Genomic DNA, 24,994 nt, shown 5'->3' with positions numbered 1-24,994 from the left:
TTCGCCAAAACAGAACATCTAACAATTTACCATTGTAATATTCAGGGTTTGGTTTCAGTTGGGAAAATCGATGAGTTTAACTTATTTTTAGACACCATAACATGCAAGCCGAGTCTGTTATGTATTACTGAGCATTGGTATAATGAATCTAATGAAAGTGCCTTGAATCGTATTTATGGATATAGTCTTGTAACTAGCTTTTCAAGGAGTTGTAAAACTCGTGGTGGTTCCTGTATCTTAGTTAACAGAAATTATGAGGCAAATAGGCGAGCTGATCTTGATACATTTTGCCAAGAGTCAATATTTGAATGTTGTAGTGTTGAACTTACCTTAGGGTTTAAAATTGTTGTTATATGTATTTATAGAGCTCCTAGTAAATTGAAAAAGGATTATAACATGTTTTTTTCAAAACTGCAATGTATGTTAAAGTTTTTGTATGCAAAAACATCAAAATGTCATATAGTGATTTGTGGTGACTTTAATATTAACTTATTTGAGAGTAATACAGTTAGTAAACAGTTTACATCAATTCTTAGCTCATTTAATCTTAATATTAGTGTGAATGTTCCAACTAGAATTACTGGTAGGACTAATTCATGTATTGATAACATATTTTGTACTATCAGCTCCGATAACTATTACACTAGTGTAATTAGCACTGATCTATCAGACCATGAGGTTCAGTTATTATGTATTCCTTTAAGTAAAATTTTAATTAGCAATAAAAGGTCATTAGGTAATAGGAAACATAAGAACAGAAATTTTTCCAAGGAAAACATCCATAAATTTAAAAATCATCTGGCATCTCAGAATTGGCATTTTTTAACTGATTGTAGTTTACAAGTTGACACTGCATACAAAATGTTTTTGGAAATTTTCATAAGTTATTTTGATGACTCTTTTCCATTTCAGACCTCGAGGAAAGCTAGGAACTTTAATCTTAAAGGCTGGGTTACTAAAGGTATTCAGGTGTCGAGTCAGAAAAAAAGATATCTGCACAAACTCAGTAAAATCAACAGAGACCCAGAGTTTCTAGCATATGTTAAGGAATACAAAGCAATTTTCAAAAAATGTGTTCGATCATTAAAACTTAATTACAACAATAGTTTTATAGAAAAATCAAATAACAGAACAAAGGCTGCATGGGATATAATTAAAGCTGAGCAAGGCAATAGTAAAGACAAAACAATCACATCTATTCATCATGGAAACATTACATATAAGAAGCCTCATGATATTGCAATAGTTTTTAACAATTTTTTTGTAAATACATGTAATAATTTGAACTTGAGTACAGATGTAGATGACGTAAGAGCCTTCCTTGCGAATGTGAATACTCCATTAGTAAATATGTCTCATTTTAAGGAAACAACTTCATCTGAAATTTTTAATGTCATAAAAAGTCTTAAGTCTTCAAAATCGGCTGGCTGGGATGGCATTCCATCTTTTTTAGTCAAAGCTTGTTCTGATAAACTCTGTTATCCTTTATCAATTCTTATTAACAGATCTTTTGACCAGCATAAATTCCCAGATATACTTAAATATAGTGTTATTAACCCTGTTTTAAAAAAAGGGGATTCTTCAGTTTTGGACAATTATCGGCCTATATCCATCCTCCCTACTTTCTCTAAAGTATTTGAGAAGGTAGCTTTAAACCGATTATCTTATTTTTTTGAGAGCAATCACATATTTTGTGAAAACCAGTTTGGTTTCAGGAAGGGTAGAAATACAACTAAGGCAATTTATGAGTTTGTTTCGGGCATTTCGGAGGCTGTTGATAGATCGCAGTACACAGTCGGAGTGTTCTGTGATCTGTCGAAGGCCTTCGACTGTGTTGACCATGACTTGCTCATGAAAAAATTGAATCACTATGGGGTGAGTGGTAATGCATTTCTCTGGGTTCAGTCCTATCTGGATAATAGGAAACAATCAGTCAAAATAAATAATATTGTTCAAAGTAATTATTCCATTGTTAAAGCTGGTGTCCCTCAAGGATCAATTCTGGGACCATTCCTTTACTTAGTCTTTGCTAATGACCTACCAAATGCAGTTCATAACTCCAAATTAATAACATATGCAGATGATACTACTCTTTTATGTAAACACCCCATCCGGGTTAATTTATTTAAAATGCTAGAAAATGACTTATCTGCTATGAATTCTTGGTTTAAAGCTAATGGCCTTCTTTTAAATAAAAATAAAACTTTTGCTATTAATTTTCATTCCAACTACTCCAATTCAAAATACTCTGATGACTCTTATGTCAAACCCTTATTGCAGACAGCAGATAGTTATAAATTCTTAGGGTTACACGTTGATCCTTCTTTGAAGTGGGATGAGCATGTAAATTTTTTATCAAAAATTCTCCATAAAGGTCATTTTCTAATTCTAAACTTATCAAAAATCCTGGAGATAAACATTTTGAAAATGGTTTACTATGCATATATCTATTCAAACTTAACATATGGAGTGATATTTTGGGGCAACTCACAGTCTTCTCCAGCAATATTTAAGATTCAGAAAAGCATTGTCCGTGCTATGACAAATTCCCCCTATACTGCATCATCCAAACCAATTTTCAGGAAACTAGATATTCTGCATTTACCTTGCATTTTCATTCTACATACCCTTCTATTTGTTAAAGAAAATTTTCACAAATTCACTCTTTTAAAATCTACACATAACTATCCTACACGTAATTGTAATCTTTCTTTGCCGATACATCGAACAGCAGCTTTTGAAAAGACACCATTCTATACAGGCAGCCGATTATTTAATAAACTACCTTCTCATATTCGCAATGAATCTTCTGCCAAAGCATTTAAAAGAAAACTTGTTAACTATCTAAAGAGCCATATGTTTTATTCAGTAGAGGATTTCATTTTATATAGTAATAGTGGTTTGTAAAATGGTTCATGTGGAGAGTTTGTTTTCTCATTATGTTTAAGTTACATTAATTTAGTTTTTAACATTTTTGTATCATATTTTTGACATGTCATCTACCATTGAGGAAACTCCTCTGTATATGGTGTAATTTGTGACAATTTACATGAATAAATGAATAAATAGGTACCCACAATGCAACCACACGAGTGGAAGGGGTAGGGGCCTAGCCACGGAGACACAGTCGTGGGAGTTCATTCCTTGCCTTCCTTGTGACTAGTCGGAAAAAAGTTTGTATCGTGTAAATTAAATTCATTTTGCGGTGTTGGTCGGGTAAATCTTTCATTTTCTTCAAATCATTTAGCCTGTATCCCGAAGGGATATAATTGCAACGCGAGTGGAAAATATAATCAGTTTTTGCGAAACAAGTGTATAAGTTTGCTTTAAACCGACCAGCACGAACCGCCATTGAAAATTTCACGTTCGTCTTTCGAAACCAAATCGATCGCGTTTTTCGGAAAACCGTCTAGTTACAGTTCCCCATCCCCATCCCTGTATTTATGTCTGTGTTTTTGTAAACGTCCGAAATTTGTAAGTAATTTGTGTTATTTATTGTTAAATATTAGAATTCAGTGATTCGCACATGTGTTAAATTTTCTTGTTTTAGATTGTCATTTCCTGTAATAGTAGCACATGTTCTCAGGTTCTAGCTTTCATCAGTATTTTTAATATCCATTTCTCATGAATCAATCTGCATTGTTTAGTATACGGTGATTCTCAAATCGTATAGGATTAATGAGATTTTATAGGGTTTTGTAGTTATATTGTATGTAAATTGTAAATTATCACACTTTCACAAATTCACTACAGTCTTTGTTCAATTTTGCTGAGATATTCAATCAAAGGTTATTTAAGAGTGCCACAGTCATAATTTTATTTTGGGGAAATTAAATAGTATTAAAAGTGGGAGCAGGTAGCTGGTTCGACTAGATACGGAGGTGTTAATGGAGGTTGTGAGAGTTTGTGAATAGATGAACCGCCAAATTACCTTCTTAGCTATAAAATAATAAGTAACATCCTAGTACATACTACTGCGATTAAACAGAACCTTGTTTAATCAGTTGGACTACGAGACCCGACCTTAGTTTTTTTTTTAATTCGTTGGCCAACGAACAGGATTTGCTTGGTACTGGTCATCTCAAAATATTTTTTTAAATATCACGCCTCTGTTGACATATTCGAGATCAGTGTGTAACCGCACCAAAACTTCCCTTTTAATAGGTCCACTCATCATCTTGAAACGTAAAGCTTAAATTGATTGTTGCACTCTAATTCATAATTCACTATCACTTAACCTTGTAGACCAAAGACAATCACTAATATTTTGATAAGTAGTTGTCACAACAAAAAACGAAGTGTATTATTTCATAATAATATTGTTGAATAAATCAAATCGTTACTCACTTTTTTAGTTCTCAATAACCTTGGCAATTCGTCATAAGCAAAAATAGTTATTCAATAGAAGTTTGGTATAACAAAATAATAAGGGTAGAATCCAGCAAACCATAGGCCACTACAAAAGATTCACCTTTTGTGTTTAGTGCAACACTAAACACTAAAAGTGTGGTAGTGAGCAGATTAAATTCAGTGTAGTTTAAGATTATTTATTAAGCTTCATATTGAAGGTATTTCAGTCTGGAAGAACCTCAAACAGTACCAGGAACGTCCCATAAGGACTTCTGGGGATAATTTTATTTTACAGGGCCCACTCAAAATATTTTTAACACCAAGCTTCCACTGCCACAAGCTCTGTCTTATATTATTACTTTCCAAGTTCTTCCAACCCAGGGGCAACCAAGATTTGTAAAGAATTCACTTTTGAGAGCATTGCAAGGAGTAAATATATTTAAATACAATATTTAAATATATGAGTCAAAACTTTTAATTTTTCTTTACAAGTTATAGAATCATTTATGTAAAAAGAAAAACGTTTTTCTTTGTGTGGCTTTTTAAAATAATAAGCAAGCATGAAGGTATTGATGCAACATATATGTTTTCCCCACTACATATATTTAATTGAACTTACCAGAACTATCAAAGTATTCCAATTCAACTTGCGAGTTTGTTTTCTCTGCAGCTTGCTCAAACGCCTTTCCAAAAAAACTGCAAAAATATGTATGATTTAAGATTAAAACAAATTGAAGTAAGGATAAACGTTAAACAATGTTACTACAATTTAACTAAATCTTCCATTACTGTATTTGTGAATTTCTAATAGAAAAGTATTTTGTTATATTGATCCTTCTGGTTGTGTAAACATTAAATGAAATGGGTCTTAATACTTGATGTGCCCTGTAACCTTTGTGATAATAATTATTATTACACTAGTGATGTAGAAACAGTAGTTTTTCTAGAAAATGTATACAGCAGTGTTGGTGAAAATATTTAATTAAGTAAATAAATAAATATTTAATTTAATTATTTAATTACATTGCATAAATAAGTTCTTGAATTACATTTTACAAGTTTGTGCTACTTTAAGGTTAAAATAGCTTATTCCCTATATGGGAAATTGGCTAATAAAATATGCCCTCTAGCCATTATATAATAATATTTTTGTGCTCTAACTTTTTACCACTTAATAGATGGTTTAAGGTCTGGTGTATTCATATCGAGCAGTGTCAGTTGATGTTATTTTAAATCATCAATAAACCAGTTAAATGATGAAAGTAACAGTTTTGTTAAAAACTTTTAATGTTAGTATTCAGAATTTGTTACAAAACATAGCTCATTAAATAATGCTAATTTGTACGGATATCTCAACATTCAACATTAAAAGTATTTCACCCTCACAACTTTCTTTACAAAGCTATAGCGGTGAATTTAAAATAGGTTCAAAAGCTTCAGTTGAAATTCACCATCAAAAGATCCTTTACTCTGAAGTTGCGAATGGTTAATTTATTATTACTCTGAAAAGGGACAGGAAGACTTCAACATCCATAATTTTGCAGCAACATTTAAAGCATCAGATTGTGACTTTATTTATCAAAAATGTTAAACTTAATATACGAGGGTCGTTTTTTAAGTAAGGGCCGTTTGTGCGTATATAGTTTTCTAGTCTGTATCTACGCCGCAACGAGGCTCCTCAAAAAACGTATCACTTACCTTATCTTGCATGCGAAGATTCAATCATTAAACAAATCATTGTAAAACATAGCAAAGCGTACACGTCAGCTAAAGAGCTGCAAATGGCGACATTCTGTTCACCAATGATGGTAGTAAGCATCACGTTGCCTTGTTGCAGCGTACACACAACTATGGAGCTATATGCTAAAAACGCCCCTCGCATTTAGTTGATCATTAAAGGAATATCAAATTTTTTCCAAGTAAATTGTTCTACACTTACTTGCGAGGTACAGCTTCAGCTACAGGTGGGACACCTAGGACTATGCAATGTCCCGGGGATCCATGTAGCGGTGCAGACACTATCAGCGGCAAACCTAAAAACCAATCCAGATAATTGTCGGTGTCAAGATTACATTGTACAGATAAAACTAAAAACCCATCACAGGCTGAATATCACTAGTAACTGATACAAAATTTATGACATGATCCATTTCATAAAAAAAAAACAATAAAAATTAGTTATTTTTCATTACACACTAATTGAAACTCTGTAGTGTTTTATTGCACGTTTTGTATGGTTGCCAAAAGAAAAACAGTGTTAAGAATGATTAGTTAGGAGTAGTGTGTATTCATAATAATGTCATCATGACTATATAATTTGTGATCGTGGCACTATTGTGATCATTTCTTGCTATTGCAGAAAGATTTTAACCATCTGCAATCATTAGCTCCTGTGATTGTAAATCATAATATTTATATCCTGCGATGGTGAAGACAAATCATCTTTGGCCCTCCATTAGTCAAGGTTTACACAATAAGGCTTCATAAGATGAGCTTTCTTAGCTTATAGCCAACGTTAAGTACTATTGTTGCCTGTTAGTAATTTGAGAAATCTCACTGTCTGGTTCTCCCCTTACATGTTATGAAGAACAAGCCTTAGTTGAAAATGATGTCTGTGACAGATAAGTATTCAAATGTTTTGTCTATAGTGTTTGGGTTTCTTGTGCCAGTTTGGACTCTTTCCCTTTCAGTTAAGCCTGCTACACTCACAACAATCCTGTGATATAGTGTTACCTAGACATTCAGGGCTGTTAATTAAGCAACAGTGCCCAAACGAGCTACAAATGACAAAACTTTACCATGGAATAAATTGTTTTTACTACTTCACATTACTGACTATTACTATTAAGAGTCGGCATGACCGGCCATCTTGGATTTTATGCCCATAACGCTAATGTTAATGGTAGAAGCATATTACGGCATTGTTTATTATTAAAATAAAAAGTTGCAAAATATCTCATTTTAAAGCTATTGAAACCGCAGATGTGATTTGTTATCTACTTTTTAATTTTAATTGTTATTATTTTGTCAAACTACATAAATATAGATATCGACTTAAACTGTGATTTTTTTCAACCTTTAACACAAAAGTTTTAAAAAATCTGAAAAGCAATTCACAGGGAAAATATAATTAAGCATATAAAATTTTCTACTTGGTAATCAAGCTTACAGTGCATGATTAATATGCTTCAACGTGAACACATGTTTTTGCTGATCGGCGCTCGGACAACCACTGTTAAGCATGGCATCTAACGGTCAACAACAATGCAAAATTATTGACTCCTGCTGACTCTTTAGTCATGGATTACCATAGATAATATACATTACCTGCTGCTTTCTTCCGAGATGTCTGGACATAGGCTCGCAGTGCAACTTGAGCAAGCAAGCCTAGACACGTTGGCTCACTGTAGTAGCAAGCATCTAGGCTACCCTGAAATCAATCAATTGGTTACATATAAACTTTAGTGATAATAAAAAAACATGACAAATACATTTTAACAAAAAAGAATAAAGAATAATTTAATGCTGCAATCAGTCCTTATCCAGAAGGTCTATTATTATATGAACTATTATTTTTCTTTCTTGCTTTGATTAAACATCAGTTCCATTAGATTATTATTGTTTAAACTAATTTAACGTGCACACTACAAGTTGGTTGTATACGGAAATACCCCAGCCGCAGCAAACCTGCAGACTAAGCAAATTTCCATTTACCTGACTAGATTTCCTTTAAAATATTGCATTAAAATTGTCAGATTTATTTCCTATATAAATAACATAAAATTCTCAATATTACAAAACAAATTTCTCTTTAAAGATTTGTCCCTGTCTGAAATTCAGTATACAGTAGACTCCCTCTAGTTTGGCCACCTAGGGACCGTACTACTGGCCGGACTACAAAATGGCCGGACTAACCGAATGTAGTAGAACCTCAATTATTCGGGGTAATAGGGGGGAGGGAGACCACGGATAACTGAAAACCACGGTTAATCCAACATGACATGAATATTTTATATTACATACCCATAAAAACGCCTAATACTGTATAAAATGAATATTAAAGATAATAACAACAGTCGTAAAATAAGATAAAGATAACAATGGATGACTAAAACACCACTTATTCTTTCTGTTTGTTCTTTATATTCTTTCTTTGGTTTCTCTTCATACACACATTCAACAAGTTGCTATGGTTACTATTCACCCAATCACAAACTGTTGTGACATAGCAAGCCCACAGCACAGCAGACGATTGTCAGTGCAAGCGATAGCTTGACCTTGAAGCTAATGGTGGCTTTTTCTTTGTTTTGCTTCCATTTATTTTTGTTAAATAAACCGTGATGTTTCATAAACAACAATGGGGAAACCTACTGCGTATAAAAATGGTCAGAAATAGTTAATTATACAGTGCATTTCAACATATTATACTGAAGAAAAACAATGTAAAATGTTCTTGGTATTTTTCGGGTTATGTAACATAGTTTATCACAGGTAATATGCAAAAATTCTAGAATAGAAGCACCCGTCAACTAGACTGACACTTCTATGGCCGGAAACTAAACATTCAAGTTGAATCCTGTCGAAGGTCATTCGCCCGTGACGATGTGACTTGTCCCCCTGAGACCGGGCCGGACCATCCGGCGGCCGATCCAACCGAAGCCGAACTAGAGGGAGTCTACTGTAATGAAGTTAAACTTGAAACTGATCATGTAATCAATCGTTAACTTTAACTTACATTAATTTTTAAATTATCCATGTCTTTACATGCACTAACTAATCAGTAACGTTTTTAGTCATAAATTGAATCACTTTTCGGTACCAACACATCACTATTTTACAACTTAGTTATTATTGGTGTTGCACCTTTCTTACAGTCCTATTAAATTAATTTATTTTCTTACTGTAAATGATTTGCGTTTTATGGAAATGGGAAATGTTTAACTACATCTATATAATTATCACGCAACCTGAAACTTTGTCGGTTGAACTCCTTCGCCATTTCTTAACCGATTTTATCCATTGACATCTCATTGGAAAGAGCGTGTCGCGTAGATTTGCAAACTGGCCTTACATTTTTGAAAAAAGTCCCTTGGGCTCTGCCCCAGTCGCTGTTTAAGTTCACATGTTATCCTTATGAAGAAAATAATTGTTTACATTTTGATCAGCTGTATAATTTAATTGCTGTTATTTATTTTTCAATTCAAAGTCTTTTAAACTCATCGGAAATTATGATGACTTTTATTTGTTTTTAATAACTACTTTACTTCTTTGCAATTGCTCGATTTCAAGCAACGTGTTTACTAGTATCTGATAATTACCTGAGAATATTTTATCGTAAAATATTCCATCTGGGTTCTACATGTTAGTTTATGCTATGGATATTTTAACACGTTTGAGTCAAACATTTTTTAAGCAGCCACAGTGAATTGCTTGTAACGCTTTACGTTGTTTACATATCAGTAGTTCGTAGCCTGGGTGTATTGTACAATACCTCAACTATTTCTTGAAATAGACTTTAGAAGTACCATATAGTTCTTCATATACTATATAAAGTCATTTCAATACCATTGTTCAGTCAAGTTGCCTTTGTTTTTTGTATTAATTTTATATGTATTTGTTTTTAACAATCCATCTGTAATTCCCATCACATGACCATATGTTAATTTACATTGTTGCATTCATTCGTCTCGAATCACCGCTCATAACATCACGTATTTATTTTTCTCTTAATAAATTATACTCTTTTAAACCAAAACCTATCGATTTTTCCTCTTTTTATTATAATTTAACCCCACATTTTTTGGTCCTTCGAGCCGGATTATATCTACGAACATTAGTGCGACTCAAGTTTCTCAAGTTCATTTCAATGTCTCGGTTGAACGTATTTCATCCATCGTGAAGCCGCCAAGGACAATACCGCATCGCCATTTTGAACTTTTCGTCTACGTCACGATACAGTCCACACTCCTCTCATTCCAAGTGTTCAACATCGTCATCGTTCTGCTAGTTCCGCTCCGCATTCATCGCCTTCATCACTTCGACACTTCATTTCATCTACAACAACTTCAGCTTCAAACGTCATGAAGGAAAAGAAAAGTAAGGTTATGTTTGTACTTCTTCGAAGACAATGAAGACAACACACCGCATCTCATCGTAAGTTATCAATATCAACACTGAAATAATAAAGAAACCCTGATTTTATCCCTCAGTCGTCCTTATCCTCAAATTACTCTATCCATTTACAATATCTCGACTACTTACTTAACTCATTGAACGATCTAGGCCTAACTTCCAAAATGAGATTTTCCACATTTTCTAATAGATGCAAATTGCAATTAAATAAATTAAATACGATCAGTGACTATATTCAATCATGTCCATCAGAAATATATATATATAAATTCAAATTTATTTTAAAAATTGAAATCTTACTACACATTGTAGTCTGCTGTAGAACAAAGAATAATATTACATTAAATTTTGCAAGTTTGTTTAAACCTAATTATGATTATTGTTATATAGGTGGTTTCTTATAATATTAATAGAAAATTTTATGGCTGTTAAAGATATTAAATATAGCACTTGATTTTCCAAATTGAATTTCTTCCAAAATTTCTCAACTTGTTGAGGAATTGTTCCTCTTGATCCAATGAGTAGTCCATATACTTCAAATTTTGATATTTTGTATTTCTCCGAATAATAGGGGATAGTTTTCTTATAAATATTTACTTTTTCTTCATGGACTTCCTGTGGCTGATATTGATTTGTCTCAAGACGAACTGTTGGGTCTATAATGAGACCGAAATCTTTCTCCTTGTCTATAACAATGATGTCACTCCGCCTCACAGAGCCCTCTTCTTCTATAGCCGTGACCTCTTCATAGACCTCATAACTTTTCTTTCTGAATTGATCAGCTATGATTTTTCTGATGGTATGGTGGCGGGTATTTCGTAGAAGACTACTAAATGGGCACTTTCCAAGGACGTGGGCAAGAGTTTCAAGAATAAATTTCTCAGATACAGGACAATGCCTGCACTGGTTCCCGTCCCTGGATCTCCCATGAAGGCTTCTAAGAGGAATAACGTCTCTGACCATTTTTAAGTATTGTTTAAACTCAGCTTCTGTGAGGCCACAACCTCTAGCCAAATTTTTATTGATCTTGTTACATTCTTTGAAAAGAACCACCCCATTAACCGCTAAACTTAACCTTTATTTGCTCGAAGCTAAAACTATTTCTGCCAATTTTGAAGCTAACCTTGATAAGCTTCTGGATGTGGATGACGAAACTAACGTTTTTTCTGACAATGAAGAAGCTATTTTAAAGCTCCAGAACGACATATCAGAACTCTCAATTAACATTCAAACTGAAATTTCTCTTTTAATTCAGAACTTTAATGATGAACACTTGTCAAATAACTCAGTAACATCAAACCCCTCTAGGCCTACTACTAGCATTGTAAAATTACCTAAGCTAGAACTGAAGTCCTTCAATGGTGACACTAAAACATGAATATCCTACATTAACCTTTTTGATACTACTATCCACAACAATAGTAGCTTATCCCTTGTTGAAAAACACCAGTACTTGATAAGTTCACTTGAAGGCGAAGCCTTACACTTGATCAAATCCCTACCGATCTCGTCTGGCAACTATACAGTAGCCTATAATGCTTTACGGGAAAGATACCACTCGAAGCGTAGGCTAATCTCTGTCCACCTCAGTAAAATTGTCGATTTGCCCAATATAACTGACAAATCTATCAAAAACCTCAGATCATTTTTAAATGAGTTCAATGAAAATAAACAAGCTCTTAGTGTTCTTGACTATAATGTCATGGAAGACAACTACCTACTAAGTATGTTGATCTTACGAAAAACGAACTCCAACCTCTGTCAAGTTTTCGAATAAAAACGCATAAATTCTTCTGATTTTCCTCAAGCAAGTGAAATAATTAAATTTCTTAAAGACTTTTGTAACAACAGCGAAGATGCCTCTCTCTGTCACGCTCCACAAGTAGCTCCTCTCCAAATATCCAACCCTCACCAAGTTCCACGTCAAATTGATGAATCATTTCAGTTTCAACATCCTCCTATGGCTTTGATATGTACTTCAAATGATTTGAAATGTTTTTGCTGCCATAAAAATAAAAAAAAAACAGTTGCCCTGTCTTTAATAGTAAAATCCCTCAAGAAAGGCTTAAAGTTGTAAGCGACTTAAAACGCTGCACAAATTGCCTTGGTAATCACTTTGTTAAACGCTGCAAGTCTACTAATACTTGTAAGACCTGTTTGAAACTTCATCACACACTCCTACATTTCTTGAAGCCTACTAAGCCTATGGCTGATAACAGAAATCACTCCAACGAAGAACAAAAAGAAGCAATAGCAAACTCAAAACCTTTGAAACTGACAGCTGTAACTCCTAGCCATTTTCTTATCAACTCTTCTCTGACAACTGTTCCTGACCCAATAAAGATCTCACCTCTTATTGATAATAATTTACCTCAAAACATCACCCAACACCTATGCTGCCGTTGGAGCCAAGAATATTTTAAGACCCCTCATCAGCGTTGTTTCAAGTGGAACCTCAAGAACGAAAACCTCAATATGTAGACCCTGTTTGCTAAAACACACCAGCTCCTCATAGCTACAGGCCAGCTGATCTTCATTCAAGACCATCATTCAAAGTGTCTTCAAACCATTAAGCTGCATTCTTTAAATAATTTTTCAACCCACTCTGGTCAATTCTCATAAAAATTTTATATTTTTTCAATTTCTCTTTTATTGAACCTTGTTGGTTCAAAGGGGGCGGTATGTTCAGTCAAGTTGCCTTTGTTTTTTGTATTAATTTTATATGTCTTTGTTTTTAACAATCCATCTGTAATTCCCATCACATGACCATATGTTAATTTACATTGTTGCATTCATTCGTCTCGAATCACCGCTCATAACATCACGTATTCATTTTTCTGTTAATAAATTATACTCTTTTAAACCAAAACCTCGACTTTTTCCTCTTTTTATTATAATTTCACCCCACAACCATTTTGGGTCATCTTTGGGAAAAAGCAAACACAAATTTCCATTACTAACGTCCTAATCACTGCACGATAAGATAATACGATATAATACAATTCGATGCCACTAAACAGAAGGGAAAAACTAAGTTCATCCATACATTGCTTTGGTTAGCGAAGTAAATTTCCCAACTCAATTCTGTCTTTTATTTGGTATGTTTCCATGTTTGTCTGTTGATAAAGCATTAGTGCCCTTATTTGACTATAATAATGGTACAATACCTCGTCAAGTAATCCAAAAGTTGTTTGAGGTTAACAACCTACATGTTTCGCCGTAAATACGGCATCGTCAGGGTTACAAAAACGAAGACATCGATGTCACACACACACAATAAATACACGAATACGAACATTTAATTACGGAAAGTAAACATTTAATTGACATTGATATGCCTATCACACGCACACGACACAGACGGTCCCGGTAGGCCATTGATACCGCCATCGATCGATACCGCTATCGATCCGCAGGCAGGGAGTTCTCCCTGCCCGGGACCGGTGTTGGCAGCACGGACCAAACCGCCGGACCTCATCACTACAATATACCTACCCCTAACCATATCTTCACTGTTGCAATCGACTTCCCAACGCACTCCGAAACCTTTTGATAAACTGGGTATCACTTGACATTACACCTGAAACCTTTGTTTTTTAAAACAAAACATATCGCCCTTAAAATCATAGTGATTTCAACTTCTGACAAACGGGCATCTTGACTACAACGAACAACACAGACAGACTGAGGAAAATATGTTCAACCCACAATAATAACATTGTAGGGATGGAATGTAGGTATTTAAGTATGACTCAGTGGTATGAGTAAGGGTGGTTCATAGGCAGATAACCTCGCGGGGTATGTATGATTCATCGCTCGAACGTCCGGGCTGCCGAAAACCGGTCCCGGGCAGGGAGAACTCCCTGCCTGCAGATCTATAGCGGTACAAACTTCATGCACTATTACGTTCCAGATCAGCTTTGATTATATGTCCATTTTAATTATTAAACACCACTTAGCTAATGTGTAACTTAACTTTTCATTTGTATCTTTTTAAGAGCTTTAATTTAAGCTTTCATCGGAGTTTCTAACTTGTCCTGTCGTGGAAATAAAATGCCTTTACAAAAACCATAACAGATTTTTTTTTTTATTCACGAAAAATTCTAAAACTTATAAAAAATTCATGATGATATGATCAGTAGTTTTTTTGTTATAAAATGTTAAAGTCGCCCGTTGGTAAAGCGCCGAAAAACCTGTACTTTTTTCATTCAACCCGCTGAAAGGCTGAGTTGAAACTGCATAACAAATTTGGAACCAACACACATAAACGCAGAAATAAATTCGTAAAATTATGATGTAACTTGTATTTTTCTACGTCTACTCGTTACGTTGCAATAAAAGCTCAAACTCGAGTATCCATACTTTTTGACCCGACAGTATGTATCAATTTATTATGTAGCAAACGACAACCCCTATTGCAATGTAAAATGTTTAAAGGGTAATAAAGATTCTTATTCTTATGTGTAAAGATTTAGCTGCACATCTGGGAAAATGCCAACTTGATAGAAAAAAAACTGCTATTCTGAATAATATTCAGAAATACAGTTATGATTAAATTATTTTTGTTACTATTTTATGTGAAATATTGAATTACATTTTAACATTATGTAGCAATTTATTATGATTTATAAAGCTTAAAAGAATAAGATGGACATGTTAGACACAGCTTATGTGTTATTACAATGTATTAGAGGATCTAAGTAAAAAGCAGAGCCCCACTACACCATCAATCTGATCCATTACATTCCATTGGCCAAGCCGAGCAAACTACCACACCCAGCATAGATTGCCCCACTCATCCTACACTCATCTCCATTCCTACTTGGCTTAAAATACCTACTTTGTATGGTCGCCATTTCATCGAAAAGTATTAAAGTAAACAATTATTGTTGCCTGGCTAATTTTCCAATTGATTGATTTTTTTTTAAATTTTAAAGTCAGTAAGTTTGGTTTAATGGAGTACAGTTAAAAAGGGTTTTACTTCACCTCCTGTATAACCATGTAGAGGAACGGCCCAGCAGATATGATCTGTTTCATGTCTAGAGCGTTGTGAGTCTGTCTATACAGGATTGTCAGCAGTTTCTTGGCTCGCTCTATACCTTCTTCTAGAACTGTTCTGTGTTGCCTGCAGAACATCACCACACTATGTTATTAGGTATGTTTTGATAGATATTGAGAAACATGTTTCTGGTCTACTGGCAGGGTTTGAATCCAGGGAGAACAAAGTGGAACTATATTTTGTTTAACTACCTTTTTTATATCATAGCACAGTTGTAATAATAAGGATGTTAGAAAAGCATGCTCTATTTCAGTTTTGATACCTCAAATTGTATAAATCAAGCACAGTCTACCACAAAAGTATAATCAATATTTCTTTTGTAGGTTATGCAAACTTCCAAACTTTATAGAGTACTATATCTCTGGTTTTCATCAAGTTACCATTTGGATTCGGATTATGGACTTTGGAGTCAATGAACAAACTGAAATAGGGGTCTGCACCGAAAAAGTACAAGCTTAATTACCGTCATCAACCTATTATAATAATAAATTACTTATCATTTAATACTGGAGTCATAGTTGGTTCTGAGCACATAAAAGTCTTATCAGATGTTTGTTTACGATCTTCATAATTTATTACTAGGGTGATGATGCAATAAAATACCCATTAGCAGTCCCAAATCCATTAACATTTTATCACAACAATAATTTTTGTATTCAAGTACTTCTAAGAACTGTTGAGTTTGATCACTTAATAGTTTTATGATGACTGTAAATTTTATCTCTAATTCAGTCAGTATTTTCGTGAATATTCAATTTGCCGCTGGCCATTGCCTACTGCCATAAAACTGTTTATGGCTTCATATTAAACTTGTAACTAATCTACAATCTTATTTTATAAGTTAAGATATTTGTTATGGGTATTTTATCTTTCTATTGATGAAACCACGCATGATTTTTTTTCCTTTATGCAAGCCTGCTCGGTCTTAAATTATGGCATTGCATGATCTGTATCTTGTCTTATATTGTTGGATGTAGCTGTTAAGGTTTAAATGTTTTTTGTTTCCTATATTTTTTTGTGTGTTGAAGGTACTTTAAGCAATCTAAATCTTATGAACTAGAAGTATGATAGTGGTTTTGCTACCCTCATTGTAACCTACTCAATTTATATAGGCTATCCTAAATAATTAGGTCTAGGCCTTGGTCTTTTGACTCTTTGGAAGATCTTTAAAATATACTAAGAAAATTGGATTGAGTATGAGATAAACTAATGATTGATATGTGTGGATGTTAACTTTGTAACTGAAAAGACAATAATATTACTCTGTGGTAATCCAAATTTTAGTTTAAGAAAAAAACTTTGCAAGAGATGTATCCATCTTATAATTAGTTTTCAAGCTGATAAAAAAGATGCTCTTTGCCATTACTTCATCATAAAATCCGGTTTTTCATTGTCATCTGTTTAATGTGAACAGCTGGCAACTACACTGTTTTTGTACTGAATGCTTTAATATGTTTTTAAAAGTTTAAAAAACAACTAGACATTGTGTTGGTTGGAAATAATTTACCAGTTGTGTGAAATTATCTTGTCAATTAATGCTTCAAACATGTTTATTCTTTAACATTCTCGTCCTGATTTTAAAACCACTTTATCATGGCTATTCAAAGTATCTCAGAGTAAAATAGGTAAAGCCTTTATCTTAACTAAGATTTTTCTTGACACAATCCTCGTAGGAGTAAAAGGTTTTAATAATGTGTGGTACAGTAATTGTTAGTAGTTAAACCATGAAGGTAGGATACTATCCATTTTCATAGTAATGTCAATGTTTTTGTATTAAAATGAAAAATAATGGTTTAAGTACAGTTCTGAGAAGAAAACTGCAAAAATACGGGTAGCCGCGTACCGTACCGATTTTGTACTGAGAACCGAGGTACAAAATATTGTACCGTACCGAACCGTACCGACCTTAAATTTTCTGTACCGCAGACCCCTAAACTGAAATGAATGCTACACTCTTGTGCTTTGACTTGGATGCTATTGAAATGTAATGTGATTGAACCCTGAAATACTGTAGGTACCTGTCAATGTCTGTATACTGTGTAATTTAAATATTCAATGAAAATCAACTAATTTTATTGTGTAGTCAGATTAACTAACATTATTTTACCAAGGTTTTCTATTGTTTTCTTGAATTCTAAAGAATGCCAATTAGATCATGCTAGTATTGACTAATAGTGAGTGATGGTATAAACAAAGCCAGGCACTAGTTTCATAATTGAGAATAATACTTTGTTTAAGGTCACATTAAAATTAGTTTGAAGAAATGTTGATTCAAATACTACAATTAAATATGTAAATCAATGGCCTTCTTAATTTGACAAACTTGAAAGTATCCCTACAAGCACCATTGTAAAAGGATTCTTGTTTTAAAATAACAATACAATTTATTAAGTTAATCTAAGCTATTGCACCTTTTTTTTCATTAATTTAAATTTTTGTAGTAAAATTATATTTATATTCAACATACCTCGATAGACATGCTACAGCATCTTGAAAACAGTCGATGTACTTAATCTCTTTTTCCTAAATAAAACAAAACGCATAATTAACAGTGTCAATTTGTTGCATTTCCCTCTGATGTCCTATGGTGTTCCTCAGGGCTCTGTCCTAGGGCCTCTTCTTTTCCTGATATTAATCAATGACCTAGGAATAGACGGGCAGGCATTATTATTTGCTGATGACACAACATTGGTGACGGAAGGTAGATGTGTTGAACGGGTGAAGAGGGAGGCAAGTGCATTGCTGGAGACAACAATGGAGTGGTTCGCTTCAAACAAATTAAAATTAAACAAAAACAAGACCCAACTCCTGATCTGCACTCTTGGGAGACAAATTGCTGCTGAAGAGAATCAACCAGTAAAACTGCTTGGTTTCTGGCTTGACCAGAAATTGAACTGGGATCACCATATAGCCCAGATCTGCACCAAATTGTCTAGAGTGATCTTCCTCCAGAAAGCTACGTCATGTGGTCACTGAGCAGTACCTTGTTACTGTTTACTACTCTCTGTTCCACAGCCATATCTTGTAAGGTATACTCCTCTGGGGTCACGCTCCCGTATGATACTCCAAAAGGAGGCGTTGAGAGTGATAACCTCTACTGAAATAACAGGCAAAGATTTTACTCATAGGCCTATCTTTCAACGTCTCGGCATCCTGACTGTTTACGGACAATAAGTCCTCAACTGTCTGATACACGTACGCCAGAACATCTCTATGTATGAAAGAAGACAGGATATACATCAGTATAACACCAGGAACGCTAGAAACCTCGACACCCCTCAATGCAGACTGTCCAAATCCCTGAATAGCTTCCCAGTGACCGCAATTAAACTCTTCAATAGTCTGCCTGAAGAAGTCAGAAGTATGGATGTGGCTGGGTTTAAAAACTCAGTGAAGGAAAAACTTCAAAATAGGCCTATCTACTCATTCAAAGAATTAGATGACGTGCCACTTTTTTAACTCGCCGCCATCTCAGTTCAGTTTTTAAATTAAATTTGACGCAGTCTATCCGGAATCCCGGTCAGAGACAAAGCCTTCAAGTATTCAAGTAAGTAAGTAAGTATTATATTTATCTGCTCTTGTGTACAATGATTCCAATTGTTGGAGTTAGGGTCCAAGATTAAATAAAAATAGATTTTGAATTCATCCTCTGAAAACTGTTGACAAAAAAGTTGAAAGGAATCCTCATCCATAACTGTTGTTGATATTGCCGGTTTATCTGAATGGGAAAGCCAAAAACAAGATTTATAGAAAAGTTTTTAACGTTTTTGTGATTTTTTTACAGACTGGACTCTTTCCTATTCAGGTGTTCTAAAGCAAGCTATACCAATCCTATGCCCTTACCCCCTCTGCTACATTTTAACCCTCAAAGATGAAGGGTATAAAAGAAAACAATGTGTATTTTGTTATGGTAGACTACTTATTATTCTAGCATATGTTGTGAAAATAATATCTATCACTACCGAATTGGTAAACTGCACTTAAGTGTAAACAAAATTGTTAATGGTAGTGCCTTTGGAATTTGGACTAATAAAGTATAAAGGATTCTCTATTCAGGTTTGTACCTTTAAGTTACTATTAAGTATCTATTGGATTAAGTTAGGCCTAAGTTATTAAAATATATAAAAAGACAAATGACAAATCTGAAGGATTCCTTTACAATCCAAGTTTATTAATAAGGAACTAATAAAGAGTGTATTACAATGAATTAGGTTTGATCATTAAAATGAACAAATACAGAGTCGCCATTTTTGGTTTAACTCAGTAGAACAGAACAATGAGTTTACAAATACAATAACTCAATTACAAACAAATATTCTCAGGGAGGGGAAATCAGCTGTAGGGTTGCCACCTTAGGTTAGGAAAAAATTTGGACATGGCCCCCGTCCCTCCCTCCGGATTGACTTGGCTTAAATACGGGCCTAAGGAACCAAAATCAGGACTGTCGCGACAGAATCGGGACGGGTGGCAACCCTGCTCATCTAACTCAAAATATCTTCAAATATTTAATAATAGGTATTCAATAACATATGCCAATTATTAAATACCCCGCCGCAGCAAACCTGCAGACTAAGCGAATTTCACACAGTTGTTGAAGACCACAATATTGTAATTACAGTTACGTGAGCCAGTGGAGCTTAACCTCTAGTATAAGATAAGATATTAAAGAGATTTGACTAGATACGTACGGTGGGGTTGAACAGCGCCAACATTGCAAAGACAAAGTCCATCGCCTGGTACCTCCGCCGACAGCCGTGATGCAGTGTGAAGGAGGAGAAGACGACGTCCAGCTGATGGGACTCGGCCATCTTGTCCATCATGGTGTGGAATTGACGACGGAGCGAGAGGTCCATCGCAGAGAACAACTGTCGGCTCTCTACCAACGGCAATCTATTGACATACAAGCCAACATAGGAGTAAAAAAATTGCAGCAACATTGATGGAAAATTGTTATGTTTTAAAGAATGATGGATAAAACCTCTTCAAATTGTTTACATACATTTTTTAAGAATAGACAAGATGTCTATGCCACCTGTAAAAAAAATCAGGGCTTTTTGGAGGATTTTTAAGGACCTTAAGAAGCTGTTCTGATGGTTACTTCGTCGAAAATACAGGCCTCTTGGCTCCACCTGGGGTGCGGGCCCTGGGTTAATGGTTTGGAAGGCAAAAGGACCCCCCTTCCAATAAAAAAGGACCCTCTTCTGAGAAAATGTGAAAAAAATATGTACAAAATGTTTTTTAAGGGAGTTTACGCAAAATTGTATTGGGGTATTGTCCTGTGGGTTATTGGATGTGTGGCTCTACTCACCCCATCTCCGCCAGCAGCTGTTGTAGTCTCTTCTCTCCTCGGATGGTCCACAACCTCAGTCTGGTTGCTGTCTCCAGGGAATGCCTCAGAGATTGTTCTACAGTCCAGTGACGGTAGAGGGTCAGTGACAAACTACACTCAGTCAAGGAAATATCTACCATTGAAAACAGTCAAATATGAAATCAAAACAAAAGCCTGAATCTTAAAACCTAAACTCTAATGAACTTTTTTTACTGGTCCATTTAAGATTAAAAAATACATATAAAATGTTTATAAGAAGTAATGAAAGCTTAAATAAATTGGACTACTGATCCTATATGAACTTGACATAAATATGGGACTTATAAACTTGAATTGAAACAGAAAATATCCAGGTATATTTTGATTAACTACAAACGCTGAAAAACTTTAACTCCTGATAATGACATACCATGAGTAAATAAATAAATAAATTCAAACATTTATTTAGTGCTCATTATTAGTAGGTATCCAACAAAAATTATGGCAGTTTCAGTTTCAAGTTCTGTTCTCCAAACCAAGACATTTCCAAAGTTTTGGGGGTTTGAGATTTAAGATTGGATTGGGTTTTAACACGTTACCAATAAAAAACACAGGTAAAAAATTACACTTTATCAAACAATGGTTAAATAACCGTCTGTTCGGTTGGCACTTAATTTTAAAACTTACACTAAATTAAACCTTCTTTATATACTTTTTTAAAGAGAAACAAAATATGTATATAAATATAATGTAAAATAAATAAGAAAATAAATAACCTCTCCTTAATTAATATATAGATAATATTGCCCCATTTAACAAAACAAAACAAAACAAACTATGACTGATGTCTAAACGAGCTTCAAAAGGTAAACTGAAGTTTACTACACTAAGTTTTTTTTTTTCTAAACAAACAAAACAAAAAGAAAACAGGGGTATTTCTATATTATATTAAGTTGAAAAATTAAATTCTTTAATAAAGACCCATCTATACTGCCAGGCTCTTTTCAAATAATCAACCAAGACATGCCAATTCCTCCCATTAAGGTATTCAAAATACTCAATTTCATTTAGGACATTTTCCCCAAAATATTACTTTCTTAATTGCTTTAAAATAGGACAAACTGACACAAAATGGTAAACTGTCTCGTATTCATTTAAATTACACAAAGAACAATTATGATTTTTATCAATACAAGGTTTATAATTAAGGTCAATTAATTCTCCCCTAGCCTTTATTGCCCATGAAATTATATCACGATCTTTGGTGAAAAGCGGACTCTTATCGCCCAGTTCCGGGCCAAGGTCAAGCATTGATAATTGTTTATGGAATACAGAGGTACGAGCTCTGCCGATGCACTCCCCCTCCACTTCTCCCGCAAAACCTCCATCACTGATTGTAAATCTGTTCTCAGCCTGTCTGTCTCAACAACATCAAAATGAATATCAATGTGGCAAATTTGTCCCAATCGTTCCCATTCTCTGCACCAAAAAATACGTTTAGCCAGAACCTGTTTCGCTAATATACTGGACAACCTGTTATGTGAAAATATAATTTATTTGTGTATTTAAGGTATAGAAAAATCATTTCTCGAATCCAGTTTCTAAATATAGTAAATAGTTTGGAGTGTTGCACGGCAACTTCAATAATTTTTTAATAAACATTTTTTGCACTGATTCAACTATATCGCTTTCAATGTATCCCCATACCTGAGCTCCATAACATATGACAGCCCGCACGACCGATTCAAAACAAACAATCTTTGAGCTCAGCGGTACTTTATCGTTCATTATAAGTTTATTCCAAATTGAACTGATAGCAAATTTACCCATCCTACATTTTTCCGTTAAATACTTATTCCAAGAACAAGAACTTGAAAGAGTTATTCCTAGATACTTGTATGTGTTAACTACTTCAATTTTATCACCTTTATACAACCATTTATCTTTATTATTTTTTTATTTTTTTTAAATTTACAATGAGATTCCACATATTGCAGTAGGTCTCCAGGTTTCTTATCATGTATTGAAGCCCAGTTCTTGTTGGAGAGAGGAGAATAATGTCATCCGCATATAAAAGCATGTTAACCCTAGTTCCTCCAAAACTACAACCTCCCCCCACCGCTTCTGGTAGGTCGTTTACGAATAGGCTGAATAAAGTAGGTGAGAGAATACATCCCTGTCTTAAACCTACGTATTGGTGTTAAAACTGGTTGTGATGCCATCTCCAAACCACACACTTGTACTGGTTTCACTGTAATAGCTTTTCAGATTGTTGAGCATACGAGTTGATATTCCCAGGTTAGACAATTTAAACAACAATGGCCTTTCGATCAATAGTGTCAAACGCTGAGCTAAAATCAACAAAAAACGCGTATAATATTTCTCTTTTTTGAGCCAATCTTAATTTAATCATACAAGTTAGATTAAAAATATTATCAATAGTTGAGTATCCTTTTCTAAATCCTGCTTGAAAATCCGTTAGTATTTGATTTTCCCAAATAAATTTTTGCAGACGATTATTAAGAAGGCTGGTGAATATTTTTGCAACGCAATTTATAAAAGACAAACCTCTGTAATTCTCAACTGAATTTATATCCCCTTTTTCATGCAAAGGAAAAATTATGGATTCTTTAAAAGAAGTAGGAACCAGTGGCATTTTAACATCTGCACACTCTTGTCAGCAGATAAATTAATTTAACATTAACTTTCATTATAAAACAGGCAACAACTTTAAAATGAGAATGGAATGTTTAGTTATGTAGTCAAAATATCCAACTAAAGGTACCACAAGGTCTGTTTCAAAAGGTTACAAGTACTTTTAGTTCATAAACAATCCTCAACTAATAATCATTGACATTTTTTTCCAACATTTTAATGATAAAAATTCCAGATTTTAGCTGAATTTTGAATAAAGGAACATTATTTGTTTAACACAATTTCATGATAGACTAACAGTAGAACCCATCATATTCGACCATGACAGGGCCGGGCCATGGTCGGAACAGCCAATAGGTCGGATATCGGGAGGAGCATAACCTGCAGTCTCCACAGCTTCGATAATCGTCTCCCACGAGCGTAACTTACAGTCTCCGCCACTTCATTAGACCACTTCTCCCGCATTGGCAGCAACACCCGTGAGCGTATCTTGTAGTCTCTTCGACTTCTGTAATCATCTCCCGCGACTGTAGCAACTTCTGATATCGGCGACAGTGGTGATGGTCTGCCGCGACTACCACAACATCCGCAATCCTTTTGGCTAACCGATCGCACTCGGCGTTAATACCCCAGACAGGAAACAACTAAACAAGTAGACGGTCGGACACTAGGTCGGATAGGGGTTCTACTGTAGTTAGCTGGAAACTTTGTGATTGATACTTCAGTTTTCTTGTCAGAAGAGCGTCTTGGAGGTTTCACTCAGCATTTAGCAGTCATTGATTTTGGTAGATTAATAACAATAACTAATAAAAGCTGTCATAGAAAGTTTTTTTTTTTAATGCACAACATTCATGTTTCCAATTTTAAAAAGCAGTTACAAATTATTCTAGATATTATTCCAACTTACAAGTGAATTACATGTTTTTGCAAGCTATTTATTCTTGCAACAGACTTGAACAATTTGCACCATGTCAGTCAAAATATAATTTTTGAAAGCAACTATAGAAAAAGGATACTCTTTATCCCCAGTGACCCTTGTAGCAGTGGTGTAGTTGCTGCAGGTCTCACTTCTGGAGTGGACACTCGATTGGTCATCATCAGTGGTGGTAATGGGGGGACAGAGGCGGCCGATGTGCAGAGTGATGCGCTCGATCTCGGACTGGTACCGCTCGACAGTCACCTGTCGCAACACCAGCTGAGAAGTCACTCCAACAATGCCCCACCTAAGAAAAAGGGCAAAAAAATCAAAGAGCAAAAATAGGCTATCTAGACTATTTATATGTCTTTGGATATTTTCACTATTTTTTTAAGAGTATATTAACTTGAAAAGCTGGAAGGTAATTTTGAGTTAACAGCCAAAATAAACCTATCAGTAACTTTGACAAACTAACACCTAAAATCTCACTCTGCTATCAGGGGGAATAAGTATTTTCCCTCAATAACACTAAGGAGTATATCATGTAGAAAGTTTATACCAGTCCAACAAAAAA

At 34.4% G+C, this 24,994-nt stretch overlaps 1 protein-coding gene across 2 annotated transcripts in view; it reads right to left on the bottom strand.

The window, feature by feature from the left end:
- Window positions 1-24,994, bottom strand: part of LOC129000769 (cell division control protein 45 homolog) — a 48,405-nt gene that overhangs the window by 5,420 nt on the left and 17,991 nt on the right. For both annotated transcript variants that reach the window (XM_054427762.1, XM_054427763.1), the window contains exons 7-14: window positions 24,521-24,727; window positions 20,850-20,981; window positions 20,230-20,431; window positions 18,009-18,064; window positions 15,469-15,607; window positions 7,678-7,780; window positions 6,290-6,383; window positions 4,970-5,046 (exon numbers count right to left, since the gene is read on the bottom strand). In XM_054427762.1, the coding sequence (XP_054283737.1) occupies window positions 4,970-5,046; window positions 6,290-6,383; window positions 7,678-7,780; window positions 15,469-15,607; window positions 18,009-18,064; window positions 20,230-20,431; window positions 20,850-20,981; window positions 24,521-24,727 (1,010 nt within the window). The remainder of the gene's footprint in view (window positions 1-4,969; window positions 5,047-6,289; window positions 6,384-7,677; window positions 7,781-15,468; window positions 15,608-18,008; window positions 18,065-20,229; window positions 20,432-20,849; window positions 20,982-24,520; window positions 24,728-24,994) is intronic.

This window comes from Macrosteles quadrilineatus, unplaced genomic scaffold (genome assembly GCF_028750875.1).
Source record: "Macrosteles quadrilineatus isolate MER2022 unplaced genomic scaffold, UCM_ALF_1.0 Scaffold_8__2_contigs__length_117827958, whole genome shotgun sequence".
NCBI lineage: Eukaryota > Metazoa > Arthropoda > Insecta > Hemiptera > Cicadellidae > Macrosteles > Macrosteles quadrilineatus.
Note: the sequence above shows the minus strand (reverse complement) of the source record. Positions and strands in the feature narration are given on the sequence as shown.